The sequence below is a fragment of the Glycine soja genome, chromosome 18, assembly GCF_004193775.1.
Source record: "Glycine soja cultivar W05 chromosome 18, ASM419377v2, whole genome shotgun sequence".
Classification (NCBI taxonomy): domain Eukaryota; kingdom Viridiplantae; phylum Streptophyta; class Magnoliopsida; order Fabales; family Fabaceae; genus Glycine; species Glycine soja.
In genome coordinates, this window is record NC_041019.1 from 7,758,209 (window position 1) to 7,783,950 (window position 25,742).

The 25,742-nt window shown below is 32.0% G+C and overlaps 1 protein-coding gene and 1 pseudogene across 2 annotated transcripts; both read left to right on the top strand.

Moving 5' to 3' along the window:
• The first annotated feature begins 3,214 nt into the window (after nucleotides 1-3,214).
• Nucleotides 3,215-10,153, top strand: LOC114396852 (annotated as a pseudogene).
• A 3,385-nt stretch (nucleotides 10,154-13,538) lies between these two features.
• Nucleotides 13,539-18,169, top strand: LOC114395983 (zinc finger CCCH domain-containing protein 18-like). 2 transcript variants are annotated; one of them, XM_028357863.1, is made up of 8 exons: nucleotides 13,539-13,834; nucleotides 14,631-15,562; nucleotides 15,652-15,807; nucleotides 15,904-16,083; nucleotides 16,640-16,716; nucleotides 16,857-17,030; nucleotides 17,137-17,227; nucleotides 17,589-18,168. In XM_028357863.1, the coding sequence occupies exons 2-8, from the start codon at nucleotides 14,643-14,645 to the stop codon at nucleotides 17,647-17,649; spliced, it is 1,659 nt and encodes a 552-aa protein (XP_028213664.1). In that variant the 5' UTR covers nucleotides 13,539-13,834; nucleotides 14,631-14,642; the 3' UTR covers nucleotides 17,650-18,168. The 2 variants fall into 2 exon arrangements, with proteins under 2 accessions (XP_028213664.1, XP_028213665.1); XM_028357864.1 differs by lacking the exon at nucleotides 13,539-13,834 and having other exon boundaries at nucleotides 14,389-15,562; nucleotides 17,589-18,169.
• Nucleotides 18,170-25,742: the final 7,573 nt, after the last annotated feature.

A 25,742-nucleotide genomic window follows, 5' to 3' on the forward strand; every position in this document is an offset into this window, starting at 1 on the left:
AACAAATTCACTAGAAATGAGTATACAAATCTATACCCAGTAGATGATAAATACAATCAGTATGGAGAAATCCTTGATAATTTGGGATACAGTTTAATGTTTAAAATAGAATTAAATGTGAACATGAAATACAATTCCACATAGGACCAGATCATAAGGAATGTCATTTCTGTAAAAGATATCCCCAAAAAACATTAAGAGCTCATTGTAGCCTATGCTACAAGAACTTTTGTAAAACTTACGTACAAACTGTTTTGAAAATATAATTTCCTGATTCCAAGAAGGAAAATGATTCTGGAAATAAAAATATGAATAATCGGATTTCCACCCTGGAGATCAGGTTAAATCAAATAGAAAAAATAGTAGATTTTCTTTACGAAAATTTTGAAAAAGGTAAAAATCCAAACTTTTATGTGAAACATACTAGTGGGCTAATGGTACTACAAAATAAAAATTGCATTCCCATAATTTGCAATAAAGTGAAAAAAAGCCTGCAAATTTTGGTTAAAATAAAATTTCCTAAAATAAATAAATTTAACCAAACATAAATAATTATGCAAGCCTTGGTAGATACTGGTTGTTCTTTTACTTCTATATGCCAAAGTGTTGTACCCCAGGACAATTGCTTCAAAAGTAATATAATAACCAAAACTAGAACAATGTCTGGAGACATAATAACAAATGATACAGAAACACGAAATTTCACCATTCAATTATCCATAAATTGTGAAATTTTTGGTAATAAAATTTTTATAAATAAAGCAGATGTTGTAAACTTACGACCCGCTAAAGAAAAAATGATTGTAGGACTCGATTTTATCATACATGATAATAGATCAATTACTATTACAGAGGATTATCTATTAATTTCCACAAACTCACAAATGTCACCTATAATAGATGAACTCACATCAGAGTTACGAGCAAAGCGTGGTGATGCCCCCACTAATTTAAATAAAAATAATCAATGTCCTTGTGACACACCTGATAGCTGTAAAATAAAAGAATCAAAAAATCATGGTAGGATAAACACTCTAGAAACATGTGACACATCCCATGATTCTTACTACGAAAGTATTTTGGAAAGCAAAAAAACGGAAACTGAGCTGCAATATGAACTATCTGTAACAGATTCTGATTACAAATCTGTCAAAATTAACAAGATTATAACTTTTAATAATATACAACAGATTATAGACAGATTAAATAAAACTAGTATAATAGGAGAAGACCCTACAAAATATTGGGAAAAAGATCCTGTTATATGCAAATTATAAATCATAAACCCAGATATGATAATTAAAACCAAAGATATTCAGTATGGGAATTTCAAACAAGAGGAATGTAAAAGCCACATAAAAATCCTCTTGGATCTAAAAGTTATAGCACCTAGTACTAGCCCTGCTTTCATTGTTAATAAACATTTAGAGCAAAAAAGAGGGAATACTAGAATGGTCTATAATTATAAAAGGCTTAATGATAACACCCAGATAGATGGATACACTATTCCCTCTAAAGATGTGTTGATAAATAGGATACAGAAAGCCAAGTGGTTTTCGAAATTTGATTTAAAATCAGGATTTCACCAAGTAAAAATGCATCCTGATTCAATAAAGTGGAATGCTTTTTCTTGTTCAGAAGGATTATTCGAATGGAAAGTAATGCCTTTCGGACTAAAAAATGCACCATAAATTTTTCAATGAAAAATGGATAATATTTCTGGAAATTATAAAGAATTCACTTGTACGTATATAGATGACGTACTTGTCTTTTCAAAAACTAAAGAAGAACATTATTTACATCTTAAACAAATTCTTCATTTATTTGAAAAATTTGGATTGATTATTTCAAAGTCAAAAATGGAAATTTGTAAAACCCATATTTCTTTTCTAGGAACAGAAATTGGAAATGGAAAAATAAGGCTACAGCCTCATATCTCCCAAAAAATTCTTGGTTTCCCAGATAAAATGGAAGATATAAAAACCTTGAGAACTTTTCTAGGCCTGCTTAATTATGCAAGAAATTTTATCAAAGACCTAGGAAAATATACAACTCCTCTTTACAACAAAACATCTTTGACTGGACAGAGAAAATTTAATATGGAAGATATAAAACTAGTCCAAAGGATAAAAGAAATGGTTAATAACTTGCCATATCTATCCTTACCATTAGATTTTGACTATCTAGTTATAGAATGCGATGGTTGTGAACAAGGATGGGGAGTCATCCTAAAGAAAAAGAAAAACAAATATGAAAAAAATTCATGATGAAGAAATTTGTAGGTATGCTTCAGGAAAATACCATACAAAACCACACGAGAAGTCCATTGTTCTATGTAATTTGGAAGTAGTTGGGGGTCTATACTTCCTATGTTTAACAAAAGAGATGACATATTGAATGTTGGTTCTATAGGAATCCTTTTTCCTTTTGATTTTATGTTTTCTCCTAGAGTTAAATCTACCAGAGTAATAACTTTTTCACAGGGGGGGAGATCCCATGTTATAGTGTTCCGTAATATAATCAAATTAGGGGTTAAAGTTTGAGCTAGAAGCATCATTCATAAGACCTTTGTGGGTTTCAGGAAACGAGAGTATTGATTCTGTTTCATCAATTCCAGAATTTGTATCTAACATTTTTTTAAGTTTATTTCATTTTCATAAAATTTATTTAAATCAATCTTTGTAAGCAAATCTTCAATGTTATCTGTATCAGAATTTTCTTTATCTATTGATGAAAATAATCTTTGTCTGAAAACATATTCGTCTTCTTCATCGGTGTCATCGAAATCTGTTTCATTATTTACAAAACTTTGTCCTTGACATTTTTTATCTTCTTCCCATTTTTCAACTGCTTTAAGAAGCTTTTGGGAAAGGTGAGTTTTTTCTAAGAAAGATATTCTGGTTTGTTTATGTTCCTCGTAAGGAAGGTATGATTCGAAATATGAACAATGCCATAAATTCATCATGGACATTCTAGAGGGTTCCATTTCCTCCTGCTATGGAGGCATACGTTAGGTAATCTTGGGTAAATTCTTGGTTTAGTCAAGTTGAGGTCTAAATGAAATGATTATATTAAATAAAAATCAAGTTAAGTATATAATAAGGATACCCCAAAATTCAATATAAAAATAATTTTAAATCAATAAACATTTATTTTGAAGTACTTTATTGTAAATGTTGAATGCAAACCAAACAAATGGCGCGAAATTAACTGTATGTTTAGGTTCCCGCAGGTTGGGGTTAGGGTGCAACGAAAGTTGGTGGAACTGATCTATGCTAAAGGTTTGACACTTTCATATCAATCAAAGGAGGTTTGTAGAACTGAGGAAATCATCAACTTGATGACTGTTGATGCAGAAAGGATTGGTGAATTTTGTTGGTACATGCATGATCCATGGATGCGTGTTTTGATAAATATATATAGGTATTAATCTAAACATGCAAATGAATTTAAATGTCATATTAAGATCAAATAGCGAAAGCTAAATAGCACAAGCGTACCTTCAGCCATTGCAAATCAAACACGAAACGACACAAGCACGAACCTGTAGTCAACTTTGTTTTTCCAGACCTTTACTCACTCTAAATAGATGGTGTATTTTTTCTGAATAGAGAAATAGGCTTGGTGATCCAAAACTGATAACACCCTATCCTATTTATAAAGTTTACCCATCACAGAGCTCAACCAATTTGTATCAGAACGTGGGTTTGAGGATAGAGACGTGAGTTTGTTACTGAACGTGGCAAAGATAAGGGTTGAACGTGGGAGGAAAATGGACCAGATTTAGAAAACAAATTCCCGAAAAAACTGCAACGGGAAAAACAGTTGAAACAAAACATGGGCCATCTGAAAATTCCATCATTCTCCCACTTGGTCCATTTAACTCAACATCAACCGTAACAAGAAACATAATATATGAGTCATGGCGATAGGTCCTCTGATGATGAGTAATATCTTCCATGTACCACAATATATCAAGTCTCTTAACACTAGCTCTCAACTTAACGAATAAACCATATGTTTATTCTAGATCTAAATCGAATGATTTTTCTCGAAATAAATAAATGTGTGCACAAATCCATATGAGAAAATATCTAACTGAATAAAAGTTTCATTAAAAATAACAAATGTACGTACAATGAAATTACATCATGGAACCAAGTCCCATTTGTACTACATGATCCTTAAAATTCTTTGGTGGCATGCCTTTAGTTAAAGGATCAGCAATCATCAACTCAGTCCTGACGTGTTCAATGATCACTTTCTTTTCTTTAACATATTCGCTTATGGTTAAGTACTTGATGTCGATGTGCTTACTTTGACTTCCACTTCTGTTGTTTTTTGCCATAAACGCTGCAGCAGAGTTGTCAAAATACAATTTTAATGGCCTGGAAATAGAGTCCACAACTCTAAGGCCAGACATGAAACTCTTCAACCATACATCATGCGAGGTAGCCTCAAAACAGGAAACGAACTCAGCCACCATAGTGGAAGTAGCAGTTAAGGTTTGCTTGGCACTTCTCCAAGATACAACTCCACCGGCTAACATAAAAATATAACCAGATGTTGATCTTCGTGAATCAACGCAACCAGCAAAGTCTGAATCGGAGTAGCCAATCACTTCCAAACAATCAGTCCGTCTATACATGAGCATGTAATCCTTTGTCCCTTGAAGATATCTCATCACTTTCTTTGCAGCTTTCCAGTGGTCAATACCTGGATTACTCTTATATCTTCCCAAAACTCCAACAACATATGCAATATCAGGTCTGGTGCAAATCTGAGCATAAATAAGGCTTCCAACAACTGAAGCATATGGAGTATTCTTCATGTATTCCCGCTCAAAATCATTTTTCGGGCACTGACTCAAAGCGAGTTTTTCACCCTTCACAATGGGAGCTATACTTGGAAAACAATCTTTCATGTTAAATCTCTCTAAAACTTTATTAATATAAGTCTCTTGAGAGAAACCCAAAATGCCTCGAGATCTTTTCATATGGATCTTAATGCCAATGACATAATATGCCTCTCCCATATCCTTCATATCAAAGTTCTTCGAGAGAAATTGTTTCACCTCATATAGCAAACTCTTATCATTAGTTGCAAGCAAAATGTCATCTACATATAGCACAAGAAAACAAATCTTACTCGCACTGACCTTTTGGTATATACATTGATCCATGATGTTTTCTTCAAAGCCAAATGAAGTGATGACATCATGAAACTTTAGATACCATTGGCAAGAGGCTTGTTTCAAGCCATAGATTGATTTATTAAGCTTGCAAACTAAGTGCTCACCTTTAGTAGAGGAGAATCCTTCAGGTTGTTTCATGTAAACCTCTTCCTTTAGATGATCATTAAGGAATGTTGTTTTCACATCCATTTGATGTAACTCAAAGTCAAAATGAGCTACTAATGTCATAATTACTCAGTAAGAATCTTTCTTAGATACAGGAGAGAAAGTCTCTGTGTAATCAATTCCTTCTCTTTGAGTGAACCCTTTGGAAACAAGTCTTGCCTTATGTCTCTCAATGTTGCCTTGTGAGTCTTTCTTGGTTTTAAAAACCCATCTACATCCAATGACTTTTACACCACTAGGCAACTGTACGAGATCCCAAACTTGGTCAAACGCCGTCGACTCCATCTCATCTTTCATGGCATTGTGCCACAAGTTTGATTCTTTAGAACTCATGGCCTGTGAAAACGTTTTAGGATCATTTGTAGCTCCAATGTTGTAGTCTGATTCTTGCAGATGCACTACATAATCACTGGGAATTTCTGACCTTTTGACTCTAGTAGATCTTCTTAATGTTGCCTCATCACTTTCTTGAGGAACTTGTTGCTCAACCGGTTGTTCAACATTATCTTGATATTCCTCATCAATAACTTGATCTGTATGATTGTTTCCTATAATTTGTGGATTTTCAATCATTGGTTGTCTAACACCTGTTTGCACTTGAGGGGTGTGAATGACAATCAATCTATCACTTGAGCTAGAGGGTTGAGCTTCATAGTGATCTTTTTCAAAAGCAATGTCCTGAAATTGATTACTCCCACTAATCAAGTCATTCTTAAGAAATTTTGCGTTTCTTGATTCCACAATCCTATTGCTATGTAATGGACAATAGAATCTATACCCTTTGGACTTTTCAACATATCCAATAAAATACCCACTAATAGTCCTTGGGTCTAGTTTCTTCTCTTGTGGGTTATAAACTCTCATTTCAGATGGGCATCCCCAAACGCGTATATGTCACAAACTCAGTTTCCAACCTTTGAATAACTCGAAAGGTGTCTTTAAGACATCCTTGGTTGGAACTCGGTTTAATATATGCACAGTCATCTTTAATGCTTCAATCCACAAGAATTGAGGAAGTTTTCTATTACTTCTCATACTTCTTACCATGTCCGTTAAAGTTTGATTTCTTCTTTCTGCCACACCATTCTGATCTGGAGAACCAGGCATAGTGTACTGGGCAACAATCCTATGTTCTTGAAGAAACTTTGCAAACAGACCAGGTGCTTGTCCATTCTCCGTGTATCTACCATAGTACTTTCTACCTCGATCAGATCTCACGATCTTAATTTGCTTTCCACATTGTTTCTCAACTTCAACCTTAAAAATTTTAAAGGCATCCAAAGCTTCATCCTTAGTACGAAGTAAGTAGAGATACATATATCGTGAATAATCGTCCATAAAGGTGATAAAGTATTTTGGACTACTTGCATCCATATCTGGACAACAAATATTTGTATGTATGATTTCTAATAGGTTTGAGCTCTTCTTTGCACCCTTTTTAGACTTGTTAGTTTGTTTACCCTTAATGCAATCCACACAAGTCTTGAAATTAGCAAAATCCAAATTACTAAGTACTCCTTCATTTAAAAATCTCTTAATTCTCTCGATAGAGATGTGTCCTAATCTACGATGCCACAACATAGAGGATTCCTCATTCACCATATCGTTTAACCCCGGCGGTAACATGCATAGAATTATAAGCAATATCATTTTGCAATTCAATATAGTAAAGACCATCGAGTAATGCACCAGAACCAATAGTTCTAGATTTATTAATTAAAGTAAAACCAGAATCCAAAAAATTAAAAGAAAACCCAATGGCGCAAGTCTTGATACAGAAACCAAATTCTTAGAAAACGTGGAACATAAAAAGTCTTTTCTAAACGTAAAATGAAACCGCTGCTTAAAACCAAATTGCATGTCCCAATGGACTCCACAAGTGAGCTCATCTTGCCTCCTGAATAGATGTGCTGCTCACTTTCCACTGGCCTCCTTAGGTTTTCCATACCCTGAAAGGTATTAGAAACATGGATTGTAGAACCAGAATCAATCTACCATGTGTTATGATTAATACTAACCATATTAGATTCGTAACAAACAAAAGCAAATGGAGTACCTTTCTTGTCCATCCAACTTTTAAACTTTAAACAGTCTTTCTTCATGTGCCCTTTCTTCTTGCAAAAGAAATACTTGGACTCTTTCTTTATGAGTGGCTGAGCAGGAATCTTGCCCTTTTTTTGGGTTGATCCCCTTTCTTCTTTCCATGAACAGTTAAGTTCACCCTTTCGCCCTCTTCCATAATTAACCTTTCCTCTTCTTGAACACACATGGTCATCAACTAATTAATTGGCCATTTGTCTTTATTTGTGTTATAAAAGATTTTGAAAGGAGCATATTGCAAGGGTAGAGTACACAAAATATAGTGTACTAGGAAAGAATCAGACATGGTAACCTCCAAGGCTTTTAGTTGAGCCATTATATCCCTCATGTGCATGATGTGATCACGTACATCCCTTATCCTTAGAGCTTTAAGGATGAGAACTGCATTATAAAGGTGCTGGCAAGGGCCTTATCAAATGTAATAAACTAATTATCAATGGCCTTCAAAAGATCCTTGACCTTTTCATGCTGATCGATGGAACTACGGATACTAACAAATATATTAGTCTTTATGAACATTACGGACAAACATTAGATCTCTCCCACTTTTCATAAAGATCGACAGCGTCTGGAGCGCTAGTTTCAGTAATGCCTGGCGACTTGTCTTTCCTAATAGCATAGTCAATATTCATCCAGCCTAAATGAAGGAGAATTCTCTCCCTCCAAACCTTATAATTGCCCCCTTTCAATTCAGGAATGTCACACTTAATATCAGAAATGTTTGCAGATTGATTAACTGCAAAATTCAATAATACATTCTCATTATTCATAATTTGAGACTCAATAAATTGTCATGTTTTACCAATGTAAAATATGTATTAGTTCATGAACTACTGACATACAACTTGCCTGTGGGCCAAAGTCCTACTCAATTAGATTCATACTTATGATAAAAACTATCAAATTATGTTTCCTTTTCTCAATTCCTGAGGGTAAATTAAGAAATATAACCTGATATTTTGTCCTCATTAATCATACAAACATAACAAAATTTTTGTGGGTATATTTTATCACGTTAAATATGATTAATCACAACCAATGTTTTTAAAAGTGATTTTTTTATACTTAATATATAAACGTAATCAATTAAAGATGTTGTGGCTATTCTTTAATTAATTAAATCATATTAATCACTTAACATTAATTCTTAGCAAGAGCTAAATATTTACATAATATTCCAAATAATGTAAATAAATTGAATAACATTGCATAAAAATATTCAAGATAACTTCGCATGTATAAAATCATAAAATCATACACAAAAAACTTCAAAAGTAAATAAATAATATATGCATATGATTATCCAATATTTGAAACCATATAAGCTCTTAACCATTAAATTTAATGTGCATAAATTATTTAGCTTAATATTGCATGCTTAAATACCAAAATAAACATACAATTAATCTTAATAAATAATTCAAACACACTAAAAGTCATTGTAGATCAAACAAAAGAAGCTAAATAGCACAAGCATACCTCCAGCTATTGCAGATCAAACACGAAGCGGCGCAAGCACAAACCCTTAGTCAGCTTTATTTTTCCAGACCTTTACTCACTCTAAATAGATGGTGTATTTTTCTAAATAGAGAAGTAGACTTGGTGATCCAAAACTGAGAACACCCTATCCTATTTATAGAGTCTGCCCATCACAGGGCTCTCAACCAATTTGTATCAGAAAGTGGGTCTAAGGATAGGGACGTGAGTTTGTTACTGGACATGACAAAGATAAGGGTTGAACGTGGGAGGAAAATAAACCAGATTCAGAAAACAAATTCCTCAAAAAACTGCAACTAAAAAAACAGTTGAAACACAACGTGGGCCATCCGAAAATTCCATCATGATTTGCAAGTTGCTTTGGCCTTGTTAATTCTATATAGAAGTGTAGGGGTTGCTTCAATAGCTTCTCTTGCTGCCATGCCACAGTAATTGTGATGTTTCTAAACCTTCCTGTGTCGTCATTGCAAGAAAAGTTCCAAGGCAAGGTAATGGAGTTCAAAGATAAAAGAATGAAGGCTACGTTTGAGATTCTGAAGAATATCAGGATTCTAAAACTGCAAGCGTGGGAGATGAAGTTCTTGTCAAAGATTATTCAGCTTAGGAAGACTGAGGAGATATGGCTAAAGAAATTTCTAGCTGGTACAGCAATTATTAAGTTTCTCTTCAATAACGCCCCGACTTTTATTACTGGTTACATTTGGTGCCTGTGCTCTTATTGGAATCCCACTTGAATCTGGGAAGGTCTTATCTGCACTTGCAACATTCAAAATTCTTCAAATGCCCATCTACGGTCTTCCTGACACAATTTCAATGATTGCACAAACTAAAGTTTCCCTTGAAAGGATTGCATCATTTCTTCGTCTAGAAGAGTTGCAGACTGATGTAGTAGAAAAGCTTCCATGGGGTAGTTCTGATAAGGCAATTGAATTAGTAGATGGATATTTCTCTTGGGACTTATCTTCCATTAATACAACAGTGAAAAACATAAATCTCGCAAATTTTCATGGTATGAGGGTTGCTGTATGTGCTACTGTTGGGTCAGACAAGTCTAGTTTACTTTCTTGTATAATAGGGGAAGTACCAAAGATATCGGGAACGCTGAAGATATGTGGAACCAAGGCTTATGTTTCTCAATCACCATGGATACAGGGTGGCAAGATCATCATTATATGGGCTAACAGTGTGATTCAATAAATGCAGCGATACTGTTCTGCATCAGCAAGAGAACTGGCTCGATTAGTTGGTACAAGCCAAGCTCCAGTTATACAACATTATTCTGAAACAATTTCCCGATCAACAACCATAAGAAGTTTTGAGCAAGAATCAAGATTTAATGACATAAATATGAAATTGATAGACAGATATTCCCAGCCCAAATTATACAGTGCTACTGCAATGGCATGACTGATTTTAAGATTGGATATTTTATCAACTCTAACATTTGCCTACTGTTTGGTTTTCTTGATATCTTTGCCAAATTCAATGACTGCTCCTGGTGAGAGTACTTCAAAGGACATACATTCACTACTCATAGTTTACTCCTTGTGACACCAAGCACAAAATTCATTTTTCATTCCAATTTTTTTCTTCTTCAAGGAATTGCAGGATTGGCTGTGACATATGGACTTAATCTAAATGCGGTACAAACTAAAGCAATCTTGTTTCTTTGCAATTTGGAGAACAAAATTATATCTGTTGAAAGAATGCTCCAGTACATGCACATCCCTCTCCTTGTAATAAAAGACAACCAACCGGATTATTCTTGGCCATCATTTGGAGAAGTTCATATCCAGGATTTAGAGGTACATTTCAAAGATTATTCATTTGTTGCATTATGAATTAAAGGTTACAGTTACATTTTCTTGTTACAAGTCTATCCTGGTTTTTATAGGGCATATATCCTTAATGAGGAAGTGTGTGATGCAGGTTCGATAAGCTCCTCACTTGCCTATTGTTTTACGAGTTACTTTTGCTGCTAGAGCGAAAACTGGTTCTTGTGCAAACACTTTTCCGACTTATTGAACCTGTTGCTGCACAAATATTGATAGTAACATTAACACTTTGTTATAAGTTAATCATTTATAAAAGATACAAAGTGATTTTAAATATTTTATTACTCTTTCTTTTCTTATTTATAAGACCCAATTAAAAAAAATAACATATAAGATAAAAAAAAATTACAGGATAAAAAATATAAGAAGCACAGTAAAAAGAAAAAGTTATAACACAAAGTAGGAAGAAAAACAACAATGAAAAAAAAAACTTATGATCTTGTGGAAGCCAAAAAAGTATATCAAAAACTAAATATAATTGTCAAATAAAAGAAAGTAAAAAATGAATAGAATTTTGACTTTTAGAGAAAATATTGTTTATAAAAAATATTAAAATATTAAAGAGAACTTAGAATAAAAAAAGAGAAGACCATATATGGACCTTCTGGGGGATAGCCCCTATAGGTCCCCCAACTCCCTCTGCCTTTGCTTCTACCCGAGGGCTAATCTCTGTCTGATCCAAGGTAATCTTTCTACATGTCTCTTTCCTATGCCCTAGAGAAATTATCTACCTAATATCCTCCCTTGGCCTGTAGGTCTTGCCAAAGGTTAGAACTATGCATAATGCATGGTATTTCACTAATGGGTAATGGCTTCGGCCTTCCAAAAGGACCTCATTTGCCCTTCACCTAAGTTACTCAGGAAAAGCCCAAAGTCAATCCCAGAAAATAGTGAAACTTCATAGGAATTTTCATTGAGAGGTATATTAACTTTCTTAACACTAATTTGTCTCATTTCCTTCAGAGGTGCATTTCATACACTTCTATGCAACTAGCCAAAAAAATTGTCTTTCAATCATCTCAAACTACCCTTTTTTTTTATCTTTATATGTGTACTTGATTTTTTAACCACCTATTAGTCTCAATTTAAAAATAGAATTATATATTAATTTAATAATTTATTATAAATATAAAATAATTTTTATATTTAAAAATATTTCTACTATGAATTTTAATTATTATATATTATAACTTTTTAAAAAAATTACTTGTTATGAATTAAAAGTATATAGGCCATTCGTGATCATGTAAATGTAATTTTCAATACTTAAACATGACTTAATTAATTATTAGACTATTTTTTTTCTTAATAGCAGTTTTGGTCCCTCAAGTATGGTAATCGTACAATTTTAGTCCCTCAAATTTTAAGTGTGTCAATTGGGTTCCACAAATTTCCTAATTGTGTGATTTTATTCCCTAGGTTTTAATTGTGCCAATCAGATCCCTCAAGTATTGCAAATGAACACTTTTAGTCCCCCAAATATGGTAATTGTGCAATTTTTATCCCTAAAATATAGTTCCAATCATAAATTATAAAATTTAAGAGACTAAAATCATACAAATTAAGATACATAGGGAGCAATTGTCACAGTTGAAATCTAGGGAACTATAATGGCACATTTGCATTGAGGACCTAATTGACACAATTTGAACTTAAGGGACTAAAATCACATAATTATAATTCTTAAATATATATATTAAAAATGTAATTTAGCCTGATTTTATTAGTTATTAAATTAAAAATAATTTTGAAAGTTTAAAAAATAATAAACTATTAAAATAAATTACTACTAAAAATATTAAAATGAACAACAAATCAATTTAGTTTAATTCAAATTTAATATTATACTCAATCAAATTCAAACACATTATCATTATAAATATAAAATTCAATGGTTATACACTAATAATATAAAACAACTTATCATATGGAATCACAAATTATTATTAATATGACTTTTAAGTAATTATTATAAAAATTAACAAACTTACCATATATAATGAGTTATTATTAAATGATAATGTAAAATTATTTTACACAATGAATTTATAACCTAACCTATTTTTTCATAAATATATAGTCTCTTGAATAGTTCAAAAACAAAAGGTCCCTTCGATTTTGTGGGGTCCCTTAAATATAAAATGGACTCACATACGAAAACACAAATAAATCTAGTAGGATAGAAGGGAAGGACCCTTTCATCATGTGGATTGTGGCTGTTTGACATTGGATTTATACGACTTTAATTTTTAAGATATGATATTGTCCCATTAGGTGGTTTGTGTTCTCCTCTCCTAATCAAATTAAACTGTTCCACCACAAACCAACTTTTTGTGCCTTAGCCAACTTGCATGGTGCATGTTTCCATGGTCCCCAACCAACAAAATCTGAGTTTCAGAATCTCAAGGATCCAACAGTTATACAAATTCAACTGGGCCTCACTTCCTTATTTCAATTTTTCTCCCTAGAGGCACAACAAAAATCTACGTTTGTGCCATACACATGTTGCCGACCTGTGCATATGATCAAGTCCTAAATTTAGGACATTGGTGATTCCGAAATATTATCTATTTATTAATATATATAAAATTGTTTAACTTTTTTTAGAAAAATAAATAAATTGAAGGGTGTTTTGGTAACTGGGGTAGTTCAAGAAGCAGTTATGGACTACGAGAGTTAAGCAAAATAATTTGCCTGATATCTGTGATTTGTTAACAGCGGTTGTGTGACTTTCAAAAATGGGTATAAAGAAGGCCAAATATAGATAAGTCAGCACAGTGAATGAGTCACATAACTGAGAGTGTAAGTGTGCGAGTGTTGGTCACTGGCTTTAACTGCTCAGAGAGAGATAGTATAATCCATTGGGTGTTGGCCTCTATTTGGATTCTGGACTTTTTCAAAAGCATTCCCTAAGTTTATGATGATATGGCTCTCTGAATTTGATGTGAAGCTCTGGGATTTGTAGGAGAGAGAAAAAAGGTTTTGAAAAGATCTATGCCTTGAAGCACTTGCAGATTGTTAATCTCCTTCTGTTGTTTGATGGGTATGAACCTTGCTAGATTTTAATTATTAATTATTCATTATTCATATGCTTTCCTTCTTTTTCTTTTCGGGGGAGGGGTTGTCGTTGATCGGATGAGGATTCTCTGCATTGAGAGACAGGAGAATCTCAAACCTTAATTTTATTTTTTATCTTTTTACAAAATTAATATATATAAGAAAAAAAAAATTCAGCCTCTGTCATGACTTGTGACAAAACTCACTACAGGCAATCAAGGTCCTAAATCAAATTTGGAAACCTAGTATGATAGCACATGTTTTTACTTGCAAATGATATAGCTAGTTTTCAACTTTTAATAACTTTTTGCCTTTTTTGGGCATTTGATTGTTTCTCAAGCTATTTAATATTCATTTCCAAATTAGGAAAAAAAATCATTTATGCTCTGTATTGAAATACATTCTTTTTTTTGAAGAAAATCTAGAGTAGCATGAAGTTTGTCTTTCTTGTCTAAGAGGCTGCATCTATGTCATGATAGGTTGACAGTTGCTTATAACTGCATTCATGGACTAGCTAGGATAACTTTTGGTTGAAGAACATCACTATTGTTTTTGTTTTATGGGATTTATTGAATCTTTTGATCATCTGGTTCTTTTTCTTCATATACTTTTGCCATTTGTATCATTTATTAGATTGGATTTTTAATTTCTTCTTCTTACGTTATGACTTCTTTTATTTTTATTATTTTTAAATTATGCTCAATCTGCAATTGTGTATCTCTATGCCTATTTTCTCAACAGTGCTTGTTCATTTCTGTTAAGGTTGTTTTGACTTCTTGCAGTGACGAAAAGCTATGGATATTTCGGAGTACACGAGGATTGTTTTTGATAAACTTCAGAGATTTGAGCCTGAGCATACTACAAAGATCATAGGGTATCTCCTTCTCCAAGACCATGGTGAGCAAGAGATGGTGAAGTTGGCTTCACTGCCAGACCATTTAATTCGTGGCGTGGCTTACAAGGCGAGAACTGAGCTTCAAAGGCTGGCTGCTAGATCAGCCATTCAGCCAATTTCACTTCCCATCAACTCTCAACAATGTTTAAACCATTTGTCAGTAATCTCCCCTACTTCGGTAATCACCCCTGGCACTCCTACTTCACCAGCAAGCTTCCAGGTTCAATCTCCGTATTGGGATCCTCAATCTGCTAGCAATACTAATGCAGAATTCATGGCACTGGGTTATTTGGATTCTATCTCAGAATTTCAAAAGCAGACCCCTTTGTTCAGTTTAGATAATCATATGGATACTATGAATTCCGGGACTGCTGGGATTGCTAATGATTACTATGGCTTAGATGCTTCATCAGCTAGTAATTTGGGTGGCAAAAATGGTAGAAGGTTTGAATTTCCAGTCAAGACCTGTCACTATTTCAACAAAGGGTTTTGTAAGCATGGAAATAGTTGTAGATATTATCATGAACATGGCGTCCCTGATATGTTCTCTCACATGTATGGAAATGATACTTTTAATGATGATCCGGTGATTTCACCTGGGTCACTAGCACAATTAGAGTCAGAAATTGTTGAACTCCTGAAAGTAAAAAAAGGCGGTTCAATATCAATTGCTTCCCTTCCAATGGCATACTATGAGAGGTACAAAAAAGTGCTGCAAGCAGAAGGCTACCTGACTGAGAGCCAGAGACATGGTAAGTCTGGCTACAGTTTGACAAAACTTCTTGCACGGTTGAAAAATAGTATTCGGCTAATTGACAGGTGAAGACTTTGAATTTTAATATGTATTCTTATGTTATAAATTTATTGAATATTTCTTAAATTTTCCTTTTGCAATGGTTGATTAGCAGGCCTCATGGGCAGCATTCAGTTGTTCTGGCAGAAGATGCTCCAAAGTTCAACGGAAAGGTAGATTATGGTAAATACATCAGTGCATCACGACAAATATACCTGACATTTCCGGCTGACAGCACTTTTAGCGAGGGTGATGTTTCATACTACTTTAGGTAAACGAATGTAACTATAAATGAATGACTCAAACTTCTTTGTAGTTAATTTTGAGATGAAATATTCAAATTGCTTTAACATGTTTTCCTGTGTAGCACTTTTGGGAAAGTTGAAGATGTAAGGATTCCGAGCCAAGAGAGAAGGATGTTTGGATTTGTGACATTAAATGATCCTGAAACTGTTAAAGTAATTTTGGATAAGGGAAATCCCCATTATGTTTGTGAATCTCGGGTTCTTGTGAAACCTTATAAGGAGAAGCCAAAATTTATGCCCAGGTGAATTCCTTGTCTGTTCTTCCTTTTGCCAATGAAACTTCATTGCTTGCACTGAAAGCTTGAAAAGGACTGTAAAATATCATTAGAGAAATGTTAGTTGCACAACAATTCATACAACATGTTTACAACTAAGAGAGAGAAAGAGATAGATGAGAGAGAAGAGTGAGATGTAATAAATGCTATGATGGAGAGAGATAGATACTAAATGTTGTTGTATGAGTTGTTGTATGAATAACACAACTCTTATAGTTAATCTTGACATGAAGATTTTCCATGTCTTGAGTTTAGCATCATAGTTCCTCAAAGATATTAGCCTCAAGCACAAAGCATGTGGAGTTGTGGTTAGTGGATGATTATTTGAAGTCTCACTCACCTATTCACTTTTACTGTCTATATCTTTTATGTCGTAAAATGAGACATTGACTAATGCTATTACCATGAATCAGTATTTACATCTTATGATCTTAGTAGCTGCTGAAGGCTGAAGCACCTTTTAACAAGATTCTGCCTTTACCATTAATGTTGTTTTCTTATATGATTTTCAATTCGGATGCAGGAAGCACTCAGATAGAATCGAGCACTCTGCTTATTATTCACCACACTATGTAGACATTGACACTGAACCCACCTCAAGTGAGCATGATATTCTTGGAACCTGGATTTTTCTTCTCCCAGTCATGTATCAGTTCTATGAATATGATATGCATATGCTCTTCTTTCAGTCTGTTTCCTTTTGTGTAAGAAGCCTTTGTACTAATACACAATTTTTATAGTTCCAAGAAGTTTCAGGAACCCTCGATTTCTTAGGAGGCTGCTCATTGAAAAGCAAGAGGAGGCAGCCTTTGAATTTCAGAGACGACGATTTGCAGAGCTGCAAATGGCCCAAAAATCATTGTCCACATCACCCCATTTAGGCTTCAACACAGACGGGTTTAAAGTTTCAGATGGTGGGTTGTAATATCATGGATTGCATTTTTGCATGACCAGTTTCATTACATTTGTTTGCCTATCCTCAGTTCCTCACTACTATAATCTTTTTCATCTTTCATGCAGAACATTTCAATGTCCAGTCTGCAGAATCTCACAGTCATGCACTGAATGACAAAGCAGGATATACAGATAACAATTGCACTGATGAGGACAGGTATGGATCATTATCTAATAGATTTCTCTTGAACCACAACAATCTCTAGCACACCTAATCTTCAATAAATAGATTAAATCTGATCGTTGTTACATACCTGCCACACATTCTGATATTCTTTTAATCCCTTGCTCAAACCTCCTTAAACATCTGTTCCTAAATATTATTAACTACAGAGAATTTCGTTAAACATGTCTTTCCTCTGATGATTTTGCCAAGAATTTCACATCATTCTTCTTTGTTTTACTCATTCATAGTGGATGATGTATAGTTTTCAAACAAGTCTGATGGTGGCTGCACTTTATCCCTCAACACAGTTCAATTTTTCTAACTAATCACTTCAAAAAAATATTGTATGCAGCAATCAAGGACTGAATCTCCCAGACAGCCCATTTGCATTTCCAGTAGATAGTGGATTTTGAGCAGTTATGTAGTTTCAGAAACACATAAGAAGACTAGAAGAGAAATATAGAGTTAAAAGTAGCTCCAGGCCAAAGGCAATAACTCTAGTTTCATACATAATGCACTTTCGTTGATCTCTTTTTTCAACTAGCTCACCAGTTTAGTCAAAGTGGCAAGTACATAAAAAAGCTGAAGACTACTCTTCGCAACTGAATTGGTGGAATTAACAATAACAACGTAGTGACACATGTAAGAAGTTTATAGTTTTTTTTTAATCACAGAAAGATGACGAGGTTTTGGTTTCTAGCATATGACAGTATGAGTAACCAATTACTCTCTAAGAACAATTAATAATTTATACATTACAAGTATTTGGTATTCTGTACCTGCTTTTGGATGGTTGATTCTATGTCACTGTCATGATTAAATGCTAGGAGTTCTCTAGATTTATTAAGCAGAACATTAATGCTATCCAAAAAGGACAAAACCACTTTACCTATTTTGTTCATTTCTTGATGCCCAAGAAAATATTTGTTTATTTTTATTAAGTTTATTTTGTTATATTCATAATTTAAGTAGGCAGAGCTTGTATATATTGCTGTAAGTTTGTAGTTTCAAACTTCGTTTCATCAAGGATACCTATGTAAATTGACTGGGATCTTCCCATCAAAGGTGTTGATTTGATATACCCACCAAAAGTCATAATGAACCAAGTGACAGAGCAAAACGATGGTTAGATATGAAAGAATGATATTTTTGTTTAGACAAATACAAATATCACGACATGAATGATTATAATAAGAAATTGAAACGTGCAACTGAACTTAATTATTTAAGAATTGTAAGCATTTGTAAGAAGTGTGTACTAATATACCATGCCATGTGCTAGCTGTTACAATGTTGTTACCTATTAATAGTATTATTAAAAATGGTTAAATTGAAGGGAACAAAAACTAGAAGTGTGATTTAGTGGTAGTAGAGAGTCCTTAAACCAAATCGTTTCTGCCAATCATCTTCAAGTGGTTGTAATCCTGTGCTTGAAGGAATTAACATTGAATATGATGGATATGTGTGGATTTAAAAGCAATGCACGGACAGATAGCAAATTTACGTTAAATGAAGGAATAAGTAACATAATAGTGCCAATGAATGAACAAGAATGAAGAATTTATCTAGTAATGTTACAATCTTATTGGAAAGCTGGGTGATGATTAATGAATTGTTCTAAGATACATGCTATATGGCTTGTAGTCCCAGAAACGATCAAATTAAAGCATATATTTTGTAAAATTACAAATGAAAAGGAAATAACAGATACAAGTTTACCTGCAGGGTTTTCTTGATTGATGGAATCATAGCATATATTAAATGATTGTATTGATTAGCAATCAATTATATAAGCATTTCTTGACAAATACTCCATCTCATTTTATATGTCATTTAAGGTAATGCACGTCTTAAGAAAACAATTCATTATATCAATTCTCAGGATAAAATAATTATAGTAGACTATAATATCTTTCATAAATGAGCAACTACATTATACGGTTGTAGTTATATACTCATTTTGTTTCAAGCTATATGACGTTTTAGAAAAAAGAAATTATTCTAAAATAAATGTGGTTTTACAAATTTAAACTGCATTAAATACTTTTTTCAATATTAACTTTAATCAATACATAGTAGAGATAGTATATAGAAAAAATAAATGAGTCATTAATTAGAGAAATAAATAATATATTAAAAAATTACCAAATATTTTATATGTAAAAATCTTAAACCTCATATTTTGGAATGTCGGGAGTATCTATCGGGGCATTTATTTCTTGACACTGTTATTGGAAAGAAGTAATTAGTACTTTTTTATATTCTAAAGTCACAAATAATCTGAGACAGAAATATTCTAAAAGTGGTAAATAAAATGAGACCAAGGAAGTATTTTTAGGACCAGTCATCACTTGATAACATATAGAAGAAGGGGCAAGACTTTTAGGGCTTCATCTTCATATATCTAAGGAGATATACGTGAACCTTGAAGCATTTATCCACAGTGTGGTTCATCAAACCACAATGTGGTACAAGTAGGCCTGTCCTTTTTCTAGTTCTAGAGGCATGAATCTCTATCTGGTCTTGAATTGAAAGATTTCATAGCAAAGAAAAGTTATGATGCAGACTGAAGAAGAGGATCCTACCTCTCGGTTGTTTTCAGCATGTACTATTAGAAGAAGTGATGATTGAGAGAACTCCTTGTTCAGCTCCATTTAAGAGCATCTAACTTGGAGCATGTGAGAACTTGTTCAAGTCCATTAAAAATGCAAAAATTAGGAATGATAATAGGTAGGGTCCTATGATATTCATTTGTATTCCTGCCACGTTGGTAATAATTTTAATTTTCATTCCCATACCCGTTAGATATCTATATACTCATACTCACATCCGTTATCCGAAGTTTACTTATGCATAAGGTTAATAATAATACATTGATAAAAAAAATAATAAAAAAATTACTACAATTAAAGTAAAAATTCATTCTTACTAATCCAAACATAACATTAAAAAGATACACACATAATATTAAAAGCAAGCAAACGTCCAAACTGAGTCATAAATAAAAAAATTACAAAGATAATCATTCAACATAGTGATTTTTAAAGTTAATATTCTAATTGCTTAACAAAAATTCTAATTAAGGGGTTATGATTTTTTACTCTCTGACAGTAATATTGTTAGAGATTAGAGACTTAGAGAAATAATCATAAAAAAAAATTATTTTTTAGGCTTAGGTTTATGAGTTTTTTTTCACTTATATGCTATTTAATTTTATCATTTCTATTCAATGCGAGACTCCACCCCATTCATACTTCAATAATTATTGATAAAGGATTTGAGACAGGTGCACAGGTAATGGAATTTAACCAACTTTGTATAACTAAAAAGTTGTAACAACTAAAATTGTTAACATGTATATGACATGAATTTGTTAACATAATCTTCTCAAAACATCAAAATCCTACAAAAGATAGACTCAAAGTTATATCAAACTAGAAAGTCAAACTTGCATAAAACTAAAATAAGAGGACCAAAGAATGGAATTATTGAGTAACTATCACCTTAATTATTCCCTTTATTACAAAACTATTGAACACCAATTAAGAAACTATATGAGAGAGCTTCTCAATAAATTAAAATTAATTCTCATTAGTTGACCATTAGTTAATTTATAAATATCATCTCATCTTTTAGAGAAATTATATGAGAGAGCTTTAACAAATTAACTAATGTAAAACTTATTTTAGTTTATAAAAAAGTTCATTTAATTTTTTTCTTATTATTTTCTCTTTTAAAAATACTTCTAAATGAACTTAGCAAAACAGAGTCTAATTCTTTCATTTAGTTTACGATTCAAGATTTAATTGTTAGTATTTTCATTAAGACATGAAGACGGGGTGTTGCTAGGTGCACCCAACATTACTACTGGTGCACCCAGCACTTAAGATGAAATGACAAAAATACCTTTGATCCGTAAGCCTTTTACGGATGAAGTTGATCCGTAAGGCTTCTACGGATGAAGTTGATTCGTGTTGTTCCGTAAAATGCTTACGGATCAAGTTGATCTGTAAGTGTATGCTTAATATCAACATACGGATCAACTTGATCCGTAAGCGTATGCTTAATATCAACATACGGACCACCCTCATGCACATCTATCACAAATGTAAAAAAAATACAAGGACAGTTTTGATATTTTAAAAAAATGCTGGGTGCATCAACAATAATACTAGGTGCACCTAAAATCTGATTGCATTAGCCCATGTAATAGTGGGTAGGGACCAAGCTAGGCCTCTTTGAACTGTTTGGTTTAACATAAAAGAGTGAAGATTTACTAAAAAACAATAATAACATTTTCTTGCCTACTTTATCCAATTTCATGCATAATGATCTGTGAAAGGCGTGTGGGGTTACGAATATGCTACTTATTCTAAATTGGTGTTGATGTTTTTTATAGTTGCTTTTAAAAATAAACCATAAAATTACAATTATTTACTTAACGCGATTATAATTTTAGTGTAAAATTACGTTTGAGAGTATGACTTGTAGAAAAAGTTTATCTCATTTTTAATAAAGTAAAGTACGTATCAACGGATACAGTGTTTTTTTGGTTAAGAATTCGAGTATAGCAGAATAACGGGGACAAAGATAATAGTTAGGTTATCAAAGTTCAAAGATATAATTAAATAATTAATCACACACTATATAGTACAGGAACCCGTTCCAGTGGAAGTCACTGGACATATCGTAGTTGGAGCAGAAGTTATTATTATGTAATATAAAATTATAAATATCCATTGTCACCCACGTCACATCCTTTGATGATTTTCTCTTTAAATAGCTTTTTTCATTTAACTTTTATGTGACAATATTTAATATTCGTAATTATTGGAGCATCTGGGAAGGTTCTGATCAGTCAACATTTCAACGTTAAAAAAGTTTTTAAAGAATCAAAGTCTCAAGTTTGACATTTAAAAATCATTCAAATACGTATAAAATACTGAAGAGAATCTAGAAATATTAGTATTGGATTTTCGTATTTATTTTCATTGAAAAATAAAAATAATGTTAAAAATATATTTATTTGAATTTTAGAAAATATTTTCTTTAAAGATATTTTAAAAACAAGTACAAAAATTAAAAACAAAATATTGATTTTCAATATTTTCTTGAAAATGGAAACGGGAATTGTTGACATGGGATGATTCATGAGTTTTTTATAATTGTCAATTTTATTTATCTTTTTTATGCTTTTTGAGGCAATTACTTACTCTTCCTTTGATTTAGAACGCTTGTTTAGTCTTTTTGATTGCAATTATTTTGATTAAGTCGGCTTAGATATAACTTACTTTTCTAAATTCTTAATAATTTATTAGCTTTTACATTTTTTTAATAGGGTAATAACTAGAAGAAGGAAGTGGCCTTTTGGGAAACCTTTTTTGAAGTCTTGCTTTTTTTTTTTTTGTTTATCAATAATTTAAGATGGGTTTTGTCACTGATCGCAGGTAACCCACAGAGAAATCTCCTCTATAGGAATTATGCTTCATGTTACTTAACACGTGCTTATTGTGATCAATCCAAAGAGTACCTTTTTTTATATATATATATTACAAGCTAGATTGTGCTTAGCATGAGAATATTTGCGCTTAGCATGATAATGAAGACCTAACACTTAATGAGAGCAAGACAAAAGAATAATGAGCTATCGACAAGAAACATATTCTCTTAAGGTTATGAGTGGCAGCTAGAAGATCTCTCATGGCTCCTTCATCTTCCTTCTTCCTTTCATCGCCTTTTTTAGCTCTACACATGTTTATGGAGAGCTAAACTCACTATTGTTAGACTTGGATGTACTAAGCTAAATTTCTTGCACTTTTTATGAGTTATTAATCTCAGTTTATGCTTCATTAATGTTTATCTGCTATACTTAATGTTTGTTATGATTTGGGATGGTCATCAAGTTAGTTTATATGAATTAAATTTATGAAAATAATATTAATAACGCATTTTTTTGAATACATTTTCTATTATTTGTTAAAAATTATTGAAAAATATGAAATTTGGTATTCATATTTATTATTTAATAAGTCTCTCATAATCTTATAATTTTTAATAAATTTAAATCAATGATAAAATGTGTGCTAAAAAAGAATATTAAATAGTTTATTATTAACACTTATTATTTTATAATGACTCATGATATGATGAGTTATAGTAATCCAATCCACTCATTTTAGTAACTCTACTTAACTTCAAACAAAACTATAATTAGAAAGTCGAGAGACAATTGCTTGGATACTTCTACCAAAAGGAAGCGACATAACTGTGAAAACAACAATCTTTTGATCAAAAGGGAATATTTTTTTCTTCAAAATTACTAAATGGAAATAGTTTTTTTGAAAAATACACGAAAGGAGTAAATTGTAAAATCCACCATGACTTTACACCCAAAAGTCATAAAAGTCCATTGGCTACTACATTTAAATGGTCCGCTAAGAATAATTTAAAAAAAAAAATGCAAAAGTCGGAAAATATTTTACCACTTTTGGGTGTGAAGTCTATTTTTTTTTTAACTTACACCCAATTGATCGAGTATTTTTTTTGAGAAAAAAGTACTCATTTAGTAATTTTTTTAAAAAAAAATTACCCCTTTAATCAAAAAGCCAAAAACAACATATCATAGTCCCAAGTTTTCATCTTGAGAATTAAATTAAAATATAAAAAAATAGACGATAAAATACAAATATATCTGAAGGATAAAACATTAGAAAATGCAAGCAAATACACCTTAACATGAAGATACATTGTAAATAAACTACTACTTTTCAGTTTTCACTTCCATATATCTGGTTTGTCCTCTTTTAAAATCTGCCACATCATCAGTCACAATGATAAAACCAAAACCTATAACTTGACTTTGATTGAAGAGTAGAAGAGATTGAAGACTGCATATCCGGTCAAAACCCACTTCAATAGTAAGGCTCCATTCTAATAAGTAGAACAAATAGAATAGTTTTCATTCCCCCAACCCCTTTTTTTCCCTTAATTTTGCAGTAGTCAAGAAGTTCCACAGTCGTGATCTAAGGGTTGATTTTTATTTTCTTAATATATTTTATTAATTAATTTTGTAAGCGATTAAAAAAAATTAAGGATACATATTATCCACTTGTCTTCGATCTGACTGGCAATCCACACATACCTTATTTTGCTATCTTCAGGTTATACTGTTCTCATCTAATAAGCATGATTAGAATTAGTCATTCTCTCATTATAATAATTTATAAATATTGAGTTACACTATATATCTGGTAGAGTAGGAAGCAAAAGACAAACTACATTGAGTTTTTATATATGTGTAAAAATTTAAAATTAATTGACACTAATTATTTTAATTCTTGATTTTAACATAATATGTTATTTAAAACGCATAAATATAAAATATTATCAAATAAGGAATGATTCAAGATATATAGTATTATAGATACCGAGAATTATATTAATAAAATATTAAAAATTATTAAATGGTGTAATTTACATATGATCATATTATTTATATTATCCTATGAATTCAATTGAAATGTAACCCTATTAATTAATACTTGTGTAATATTCTGATAGATTAAAACATAAAATAATAAGTAAAATCCATCATAATTAAGACTTAAATATTAATTTTAATTTTGTATATATATTTTTCTCTTATAACATGACATTAGACATTTCTTGTTTATTAATTAACATCCAATTCAAAAGCATGAGAGGAATTCTCCACTTTCATGCTGAAAGGTGAACTAGTGACATCCACTATAAAAGTAATAAGGGTCTTTTTATTCTGGACCAAAACTCAAGTTTCATCGTGTAATAATCCAAGCACTCATAAGGAAAAACAGCTGTCATTTGTAAAATATCCATATAGATCAAATGCAGATTTTCAGTTCATTCTATACGTTGCAAGTTGGTGGGTACTTTTATTTATCATTTTGTGATTGACTCACGTATTGGTTACATAATTTCCCAGTGTTGAAGTCAACATCTGCTTTTCGTCAATATTTATTCTCTAGAAACCATCAATTCCTAGGACATGGACATTATAAAATACTAGTATTTTTTTTCCTATGAGTACACTCAATTAACATTTCAAATATATTTAATTTGTATTTAGTCAACTTTTAAACATTATATTAGCGTCAGAATTGCACGATTTTTTTTAACAGCAGAATAACATGATATTATAATTTTTAAGTTATAAGAATATCAAATACCAAACCCATTACACACGCAAACAAGTCAATTTGCTAAGCATAGATGATTCCTTATAAATCATGTCACTATATAATTAATGTCATATTTGAGTAACTCCATTAATTAATTGCCATTCAACTTCAGTGCTCATCAAATCTGAATACTGAATCTGCAAACTTAAATTCTTAGTTGTTGTTTTTTCAGCTTGTTGGTGTAAGTCTTCTCATAATATTAATTGATCAGGACCCGCGCCATCACATGGAATATTTCATGCTTTTATATATGTCACTAATTAAGACAAAGTCCTAGTGAATCGAGCAGA